Genomic DNA, 10217 nt, shown 5'->3' on the forward strand with positions numbered 1-10217 from the left:
TTAAGTCATTGTAAAATTATATTAACAAGCATTCTATCCTCAATTTGAAATGAAAAAAATACCAGTAAATAAAGGCAACCTGGGACAGAGGTGTATAACGCTTAATATTCACAGAAAATGAAACCTTTTATCACATTTACAAGACCGCCGCTAAGTTTACGGTTTAGGAAGCGTTGGACTAATTTCAAAATAACTGGGTCAATATACATAGTCAAATTGGTATCAAAATATATAAAAAAAAAAATAAACAGCAATAAGGAGGCAAAAAATAACAAACAAAAAATACCAGGAGAAAAAAAACTATCAACTACCAATATGCATCTCAGGTTACAATGGGTTTAACGCTTTCATCGTCACATCATGGAGATGGAACAGTAGGAAACCACGGCTACAACGATGTTGAGAAAAAGGACAGAGTGTTAAGCACAGGCAGGGAAGAGGTTAAACACACATCACATGTGGACTGGAGCAGCGCCAGGTAGTATGTTGTACACAGATCTCAGCGTTCATGCACCTCTGTTTCCAAACCCACGGTTTAGCCCAAGTTCTTTCCCCCTTGACAGAGAACAAGAACAGCAGTGAGACTGTTTAAATAAAAAGCTGAATTAAACCACTGCAGAATAAGATTGCTCTCCTCATCGACAAAAACATACCATTCCCTATCGATGAGATTTTGACGACACATTGAATGGGATCCAATTTCACTTTTTAAAAACCCCACTGAGCACTTAAACTGTTAAAAAGGCCCAGTTTGATCACATCACTTCCCCTTAAAATATGGATAAATAGTACATTGGGACAAAGTCATTTAAAAGGAGTTGTCACAGAGTTAAAGGCAGATTCAGCCGCCTGTTTTCAGACTCGTTTTGTGACACATACTGCATGGTTGAATGCAGAACCTGAAATATGAAAACAAAAAATAAAATTGAGAGTTTTTCCTAGTTCACAATGCTTAATGCACATCAGTGTTTTAGGTGGCTATAAGTTGAAACCTTGACTGAACATCTTGCACCACAAAGCAATAATAAAATCATAAGAGGTCAACTTTGACCATTTTCTTTGCTGGGCAGGGGGGGGGGGGAAATAATAATTTCTGCAAATAATTTAAAAAAATTGTCATGTATGCAGTAGTTTCAGTAGCTGGTTTCGTCACACTTGGGGTGGTGATGAATGAAGAACTGTCCTTCATTTAGAACGAAGAGGCGCAAGAAGTCACCATTTTGAAAATTCGCATATCAGCATTCTGGAATTGCGTGGAACCAAAATGGCGCCTGTCCCTGGTTCTGTGCTGATGCGTTTTGGCCATGTCCTGTTATGAGCTCGGATCCTCTGAGTGATGGCTGATTGAGGGGGAGGTCACACACTCATCGTCATGGTAGGGGAGTACTGCTGAGGGGCACAGACGACAAGGAGTTAAAATCAGGAGAGCTTACGCTAATGGAATGACACACATAACAACAAAACAATAGAACACGTATTGCAACAGTAGACAGGAAATGCACTTCCTCACTCTAGCCCAAAAAAACTTCTTTGGCAACTGCCCAGTGCCTCCGCACTACACTGCCACTGTAGTCAATGATGCTGTCACTGTGGCTTCCCTTGAGTGTCAAAGTGCCATGACTGTAGCTTTACTGTGGAGTCAATACTGCCATATAGGCACTACTTATAGTTACTGGCAACACAGTGACCTCAGCTGGGTTGTGTTCACTAGGCACCAATTGGAACAAAACTGACTGAAACACGGAGTGACTACCTGATCTTGTTCAACAGGAAACAATCATTTTAAAACGTTTTCTTCAACACTTATCATTTGATCCTCTCCTACACTAAAAAACATGAAAACGTTTTATATTGCATGGTGAGAAGGGGACTTACATTCTCACTCTGAAAGGAGTGCAGGAAGTTCCCACCCAACTCGTCACCGTCCCTCGGGGTTCCAGGAGGGTTGCTAATGCCACTTAGATGGTTTGGAGAGTTCTGCGAGGAGGCAGGAAAGAGACTAAGTAAATAGGCAACAACAAGTAGTCTAAGTGTCGTCATTGTCCCTCTTGACATTGACAGCGCTGGAGTTGGCAAGAGCAGAAAAAGGTCTGGGCCCAGGCTATAGGAGGAGACAACAGATCTGGGCCCAGGCTATAGGAGGAGACAACAGATCTGGGCCCAGGCTATAGGAGGAGACAACAGATCTGGGCCCAGGCTATAGGAGGAGACAACAGATCTGGGCCCAGGCTATAGGAGGAGACAACAGATCTGGGCCCAGGCTAAAAAAGAAGTTCAATAAAAAACGTATTGCACAATTTAGTCCAAATGATTTGTCATGTATTGCTAGTAATCTATATGTATAGCCATGTTATAGTATTCACCTTGTTGAGTCCATCCATATCACCAGAGCCTAAAAAAAGAAATGTTTATAGTCCATGAACACTGAAATTAAAAGGTTACAATTCTTTACTGAACTAATAATGCAACAGGTCCCCTTGACGGACCATTCACTGCATCTTTGGCCATATTTATGCTAAAGATATATTGATGCTAAAGATATATTTATGCTAAAGCCTAGCACTATTGCTGAGAATATGTCTCCTTGCGTCACATTACAGGTTGGTCTACTACACTGTACTCAGCGTCCCAAATGGCACCCCATCCCCTATATAGTGCACTACTTTTCACCATAACCCTATGGGCCCTGGTCAAAAGTAGAGCACTATATGGGGATTAGGGTGTCATTTGAGACACCACCATTGAGGGATCCTACGTTCAGATTGTCTGAGTGAGCCACTACTCCCAACTAGTCATGCACTGGTTAGTCAATACTGTTCTAAAGTGAACACAACCCCAATTGGCACTTGAGGATCTAGAGGACTCTATGTTGCATGGTAACCACTGGCAGAGTAGAGCGCAGTGCTTTACCTAGCGATCCATTCATGTGGTGTGGTTCCATGCCTGCCATGGCCCCCAGGGGTCCATCAGAGCCAGGGCCCATAGGAAACTGTAGTGGGAGACAAGCACTGCCTTACTACACATGTCAACAGGACAGGCTCCACTATCACAACAGACTAGGTCAGGAAGAAACAGGGTATGTCCCAACAGACTAGGCCAGGTAGAAACAGGGTATGTCCCAACAGACTAGGCCAGGTAGAAACAGGGTATGCCCAACAGAGTAGGCCAGGTAGAAACAGGGTATGTCCCAACAGAGTAGGCCAGGTAGAAACAGGGTATGTCCCAAAAGGCACCCTATATAACAGTTATTTTGTCCGGGGCCCATAGTGCACTATATAGGGAATAGGGTGCCATTTGGGATGAGGAACAGTTTCATTATGGAGGACTAGTTAACTTTTAAGATAGGATTATAAGAAACATTATCTGGCGATGAAGAAACATGAAACAACGTGACTACTACAAAAGATTTGAGGAGAGGGCTGGTATGAGAAGGAGACTCACATTTGATCGGTTGCTAGGTCCAGTGTTGATCATAGTGTAGAGGTTGTCCCCAGAGTTGTTAGAGTCTGAAAAGTGGTTGATAAGCAATCAATCTCGATTATTATTATGATAATCAATAGACAAGTGTACTTCGGGCAATGAGAACAGCCAAGATGGCAAACACAGTCACTGAAGATGACGGTTATTCGTCAAAACATTTTTACATTAATTCCTATTCCCCAAGGTGGACTATGGATTACCTACCAGCAGGGCTGGGCATAACGGGTGTTCCAGTGGGTCCCCCTCCACCAGAACCCCCCTTTAGAGTGGCAGAAGAACACAAACCATTTATAATTAAACAGTGAATCACAACACCAGAAATGTATCTGTACCAGGTCAAATTCTACAAACACGAAAACAATAATATACTGGTATATGACTGAAGTGTGTGTGTGTGTGTGTGAGAGATCGTCAGAGAGTACTTACCCCATACGCTCCAGGAGAAGGTGATGAGTAAGGCATCTGAAACAACCACAACATTACAGGGAATCTAATCGGTGTTCACCTCTCAAAACGGCATAATTCATCCTTTTAGCATCGCAGCCTTATCAGTATCTAGCTTACATGGAAGCTGGGGGTGTCCCGCACCCTATTCCCTATATAGTGCACTTCTTTTAACAGGGGCCTTACGGGTTGTGTAAGGCGCTATAAAGGGAATAGGGTGCCATTTAGAATGTAGCCTGGGATATATAATACTACAATTACATCCAGGACTGGGGAACTTGGTAATGCATTAGATCTCCAGAGCTCTTACTGAGAGAGGACAGACACAGACTGCTGCAATCTGAACAGACAACGTCATGGTGTGTATAATTATATATATATATATATATATATATATATATATATATATATATATATATATATATATATATATATATATATATATAAGCTATGATCTCTTATTGCTGTCACTTGTTAAATCCACTTCCAATCGGTGTACAGTCGTGGCCAAAAGTTGTGAGAATGACACAAATATTAATTTCCACAAAGTTTGCTGCTTCAGTGTCTTTAGATATTTTTGTCAGATATGGAATACTATGGAATACTATGGAATACTGAAGTATAATTACAAGCATTTCATAAGTGTCAAAAGGCTTTTATTGACAATTACATGAAGTTGATGCAAAAGAGTCAATATTTGCAGTGTTGACCCTTCTTTTTCAAGACCTCTGCAATCCGCCCTGGCATGCTGTCAATTAACTTCTGGGCCACATCCTGACTGATGGCAGCCCACTCTTGCATAATCAATGCTTGGAGTTTGTCATAATTTGTGGGTTTTTGTTTGTCCACCCGCCTCTTGAGGATTGACCACAAGTTCTCAATTGGATTAAGGTCTGGGGAGTTTCCTGGCCATGGATCCAAAATATCGATGTTTTGTTCCCCGAGGCACTTAGTTATCACTTTTGCCTGATGGCAAGGTGCTCCATCATGCTGGAAAAGGAATTGTTCGTCACCAAACTGTTCCTGGATGGTTGGGAGAAGTTGCTCTCGGAGGATGTGTTGGTACCATTCTTTATTCATGGCTGTGTTCTTAGGCAACATTGTGAGTGAGCCCACTCCCTTGGCTGAGAAGCAACCCCACACATGAATGGTCTCAGGATGCTTTACTGTTGGCATGACACAGGACTGATGGTAGCGCTCATCTTGTCTTCTCCAGACAAGCTTTTTTCCGGATGCCCCAAACAATCGGAAAGGGGATTCATCAGAGAAAATGACTTTACCCCAGTCCTCAGCAGTCCAATCCCTGTACCTTTTGCAGAATATCAGTCTGTCCCTGATGTTTTTCCTGGAGAGAAGTGGCTTCTTTGCTGCCCTTCTTGACACCAGGCCATCCTCCAAAAGTCTTCGCCTCACTGTGATTGCAGATGCACTCACACCTGCCTGCTGCCATTCCTGAGCAAGCTCTGTACTGGTGGTGTCCCGATCCCGCAACTGAATCAACTTTAGGAGACGGTCCTGGCGCTTGCTGGACTTTCTTAGGAGCCCTGAAGCCTTCTTCACAACAATTGAACCGCTCTCCTTGAAGTTCTTGAGGATCCAATAAATGGTTGATTTAGGTGCAATCTTACTGGCAGCAATATCCTTGCTTGCGAAGCCCTTTTTGTGCAAAGTAATGATGATGGTACTTGTTTCCTTGCAGGTAACCATGGTTGACAGAGGAAGAACAATGATTCCAAGCACCACCCTCCTTTTGAAGCTTCCAGTCAGTTATTCAAACTCAATCAGCATGACAGAGTGATCTCCAGCCTTGTCCTCGTCAACACTCACACCGGTGTTAACAAGAGAATCACTGACATGATGTCAGCTGGTCCTTTTGTGGCAGGGCTGAAATGCAGTGGAAATGTTTTTTGGGGGGGGATTCAGTCCATTTGCATGGCAAATAGGGACTTTGCAAATAATTGCAATGCATCTGATCACTCTTCATAACATTCTGGAGCATATGCAAATTGCCATCATACAAACTGAGGCAGCATACTTGGTGAAAATTAATATTTGTGTCATTCTCAAAACTTTTGCCACGACTGTAGATGAAGGGGAGGAGACAGGTTAAAGAAGGATTTTTAACGTGGAACGCTTTCAACACCTTGTAGAGTCCATGCACCAACAAATTGAGCATGTTCTGAGGGCAAAAGGGGGTGCAACTCAATCTTAGGAAGGTGTTCCTAATGTTTTGTACACTCTGTGTCTAGAGGGAAAATTGGACTCACTGAGTTGCCGTTGTTCGGATTGGGCCATGGTCGTCCAGCACCTGGGCCCCTGCATTGTGATGAGAGAAACCCCAGTTAGAAAACAACACACACTGGAGATGCATCATGTGACAAGAGAGTAATAGAGACAAGGCTCACATCATGTTGACTCCTGGCATCCCAGGGCCCATGGCGTTGTGTGGAGGCCGCATCCCACCGCCAAAGTTCTGCAACGACAACTTACAATCAGACTACCATAACCAGACAGAACCAAGGCCAAGAATCGAGACAGACTGGATGGGTGATGGTGACAGGCAGTTTCAATAATCAGGGGGCTAGTCTGTGAAAGACTACAGGCATTTTGTAAACTGCTTGGAGACAATGGCTGCCGACAGATGGGTGTGTAACATTACCAGTCTGATATAACGGCTGCCTACAGATGGGTGTGTAACCTTACCAGTCTGATATAACGGCTGCCTACAGATGGGTGTGTAACATTACCAGTCTGATATAACGGCTGCCTACAGATGGGTGTGTAACATTACCAGTCTGATATAACGGCTGCCTACAGATGGGTGTGTAACCTTACCAGTCTGATATAACGGCTTCCTACAGATGGGTGTGTAACATTACCAGTCTGATATAACAGCTGCCTACAGATGGGTGTGTAACATTACCAGTCTGATATAACGGCTGCCTACAGATGGGTGTGTAACATTACCAGTTTGATATAACGGCTGCCTACAGATGGGTGTGTAACATTACCAGTCTGATATAACGGCTTCCTACAGATGGGTGTGTAACATTACTAGATATAATGGGAGCAGAACAGTAGGGGCCTACCTGGGGTCCTGGCCCCATAGGGCCCATGCCTCGAGGCCCACTCATCCTCTGCATTGGTCCCAAGTTAGGATGGCCTTGTGGTCGTGTGTGATCCATGTTTTGGAGCATGAGATGGGTGCCAGGGCCACCGCCAGGAGGCTACAAGACAGACAGGGGAAAGAGGGAGGGATAACTTATACGGAGGTAAATCTCTTTGTTAAACGACAGTATTAGTGCTGGGTAGACTGATGACAGTATTGTATGGTGATGTTGGTGGAGAATGCTGGGTACTGTAGTTTACCTGGTTGCCCATCCTGATAGGAGGGCCTCGTGGGCCTGCGGCGAATCGTGGGTTCATGAAAGACTACAAACACATAAAACAATTCATTTACATTTGTGTTCCCTCACAACATCAGCACAATTATACTGAAGAAACAACCATTTATAAGGGAGGTAGTTGCTTCACTTGTAATATCTATAACAACATGTTCATGTCGACTCTGTACCGGTACCCCCTGTATATAGGCTCCACATTGACTCTGTACCGGTACCCCCTGTATATATCCTCCACATTGACTCTGTACCGGTACCCCCTGTATATAGCCTCCACATTGACTCTGTACCGGTACCCCCCTGTATATAGGCTCCACATTGACTCTGTACCGGTACCCCCTGTATATAGCCTCCACATTGACTCTGTACCGGTACCCCCTGTATATAGCCTCCACATTGACTCTGTACCGGTACCCCCCCTGTATATAGCCTCCACATTGACTCTGTAACCGGTACCCCCCCTGTATATAGCCTCCACATTGACTCTGTACCGGTACCCCCCTGTATATAGCCTCCACATTGACTCTGTACCGGTACCCCCTGTATATATCCTCCACATTGACTCTGTACCGGTACCCCCTGTATATAGCCTCCACATTGACTCTGTACCGGTACCCCCTGTATATAGCCTCCACATTGACTCTGTACCGGTACCCCCTGTATATATCCTCCACATTGACTCTGTACCGGTACCACCCTGTATATATCCTCCACATTGACTCTGTACCGGTACCCCCTGTATATAGCCTCCACATTGACTCTGTACCGGTACCCCCTGTATATATCCTCCACATTGACTCTGTACCGTAACACCCTGTATATATCCTCCACATTGACTCTGTACATATCCTCCACATTGACTCTGTACCGTAACACCCTGTATATATCCTCCACATTGACTCTGTACCGTAACACCCTGTATATATCCTCCACATTGACTCTGTACCGGTACCCCCTGTATATATCCTCCACATTGACTCTGTACCGGTACCCCCTGTATATATCCTCCACATTGACTCTGTACCGGTACCCCCTGTATATATCCTCCACATTGACTCTGTACCGGTACCCCCCTGTATATATCCTCCACATTGACTCTGTACCGGTACCCCCTGTATATAGCCTCCACATTGACTCTGTACCGGTACCCCCCTGTATATAGCCTCCACATTGACTCTGTACCGGTACCCCCCTGTATATATCCTCCACATTGACTCTGTACCGTAACACCCTGTATATAGCCTCCACATTGACTCTGTACCGTAACACCCTGTATATATCCTCCACATTGACTCTGTACCGTAACACCCTGTATATAGCCTCCACGTTGACTCTGTACCGTAACACCCTGTATATATCCTCCACATTGACTCTGTACCGTAACACCCTGTATATATCCTCCACATTGACTCTGTACCGGTACCCCCTGTATATCCTCCACATTGACTCTGTACCGTAACACCCTGTATATAGCCTCCACATTGACTCTGTACCGGTACCCCCTGTATATATCCTCCACATTGACTCTGTACCGTAACACCCTGTATATAGCCTCCACATTGACTCTGTAACGGTTCCCCCTGTATATAGCCTCCACATTGACTCTGTACCGGTACCCCCTGTATATAGCCTCCACATTGACTCTGTACCAGTACCCCCCCTGTATATCCTCCACATTGACTCTGTACCGGTACCCCCTGTATATAGCCTCCACATTGACTCTGTACCGGTACCCCCTGTATATATCCTCCACATTGACTCTGTACCGGTAACCCCCCTGTATATAGCCTCCACATTGACTCTGTACCGTTACCCCCTGTATATAGCCTCCACATTGACTCTGTACCGGTACCCCCTGTATAGTAGCCTCCACATTGACTCTGTACCGGTACCCCCTGTATATAGCCTCCACATTGACTCTGTACGGTACCCCCTGTATATAGCCTCCACATTGACTCTGTACCGGTACCCCTGTATATAGCCTCCAACATTGACTCTGTACCGGTACCCCACCCTGTATATAGCCTCCACATTGACTCTGTACCGGTACCCCCCTGTATATATCCTCCACATTGACTCTGTAACGGTACCACCCCTGTATATAGCCTCCACATTGACTCTGTACCGGTACCCACCCTGTATATAGCCTCCACATTGACTCTGTACCGTACCCCCTGTATATATCCTCCACATTGACTCTGTACCGGTACCCCCTGTATATAGCCTCCACATTGACTCTGTACCGGTACCCCCTGTATATATCCTCCACATTGACTCTGTACCGTTACCCCCCTGTATATATCCTCCACATTGACTCTGTACCGGTACCCCCTGTATATAGCCTCCACATTGACTCTGTACCGTAATACCCTGTATATAGCCTCCACATTGACTCTGTACCCTAACACCCTGTATATATCCTCCACATTGACTCTGTACCGGTACCCCCTGTATATATCCTCGCTACTGTTATTTTACTGCTGCTGTTTAATTATGTTACTTTATTTCTACTTATCTATTTTTTACTTAATACGTTTTTCTTAACTTCTTAAAGCATTGTTGGTTAAGGGCTATTAATTAAGCATTTCACTGTAAGGTCTATACCTGTTGTATTCGGTGCATGTGACAAATAAATATGTATTTGATATAACATCTACAGTAATGGTTTCCTATATGACACTTTGTTTTAAAGATGTTTCTGAGCCGAATGACAGATGCGGAAGCATAGAGCGTACAGACAGAAATAGCATTGAGGAGCCATGGCAGTGAAACGACAGTAGTCTTCCCAATAGGAAAGCACAAAGAGAAACACAGAGCTCCAACAGAGAGACAGAGGCTGCGTCCCAATTTAAAATCACACCATATTCTAAATATAGTGCACTACCTTTCACC

The 10217-nt window shown here is 44.5% G+C and overlaps 1 protein-coding gene across 1 annotated transcript in view; it reads right to left on the minus strand.

Annotated features, from left to right (window-relative positions):
- ssbp3b (single stranded DNA binding protein 3b) overlaps positions 1-10217 on the minus strand; it is a 21077-nt gene continuing 10860 nt past the window's right edge. Inside the window, exons 5-15 of the mRNA XM_029695613.1 lie at positions 7294-7356; positions 7014-7151; positions 6330-6397; positions 6192-6240; positions 3907-3942; positions 3685-3739; positions 3442-3506; positions 2911-2989; positions 2364-2392; positions 1876-1977; positions 1-1386 (exon numbers count right to left, since the gene is read on the minus strand). Of these exons, the coding sequence (XP_029551473.1) occupies positions 1357-1386; positions 1876-1977; positions 2364-2392; positions 2911-2989; positions 3442-3506; positions 3685-3739; positions 3907-3942; positions 6192-6240; positions 6330-6397; positions 7014-7151; positions 7294-7356 (714 nt within the window). The 3' untranslated portion in view covers positions 1-1356. The remainder of the gene's footprint in view (positions 1387-1875; positions 1978-2363; positions 2393-2910; positions 2990-3441; positions 3507-3684; positions 3740-3906; positions 3943-6191; positions 6241-6329; positions 6398-7013; positions 7152-7293; positions 7357-10217) is intronic.

The sequence above is a fragment of the Salmo trutta genome, chromosome 17 (assembly GCF_901001165.1).
Source record: "Salmo trutta chromosome 17, fSalTru1.1, whole genome shotgun sequence".
Taxonomy (NCBI): domain Eukaryota; kingdom Metazoa; phylum Chordata; class Actinopteri; order Salmoniformes; family Salmonidae; genus Salmo; species Salmo trutta.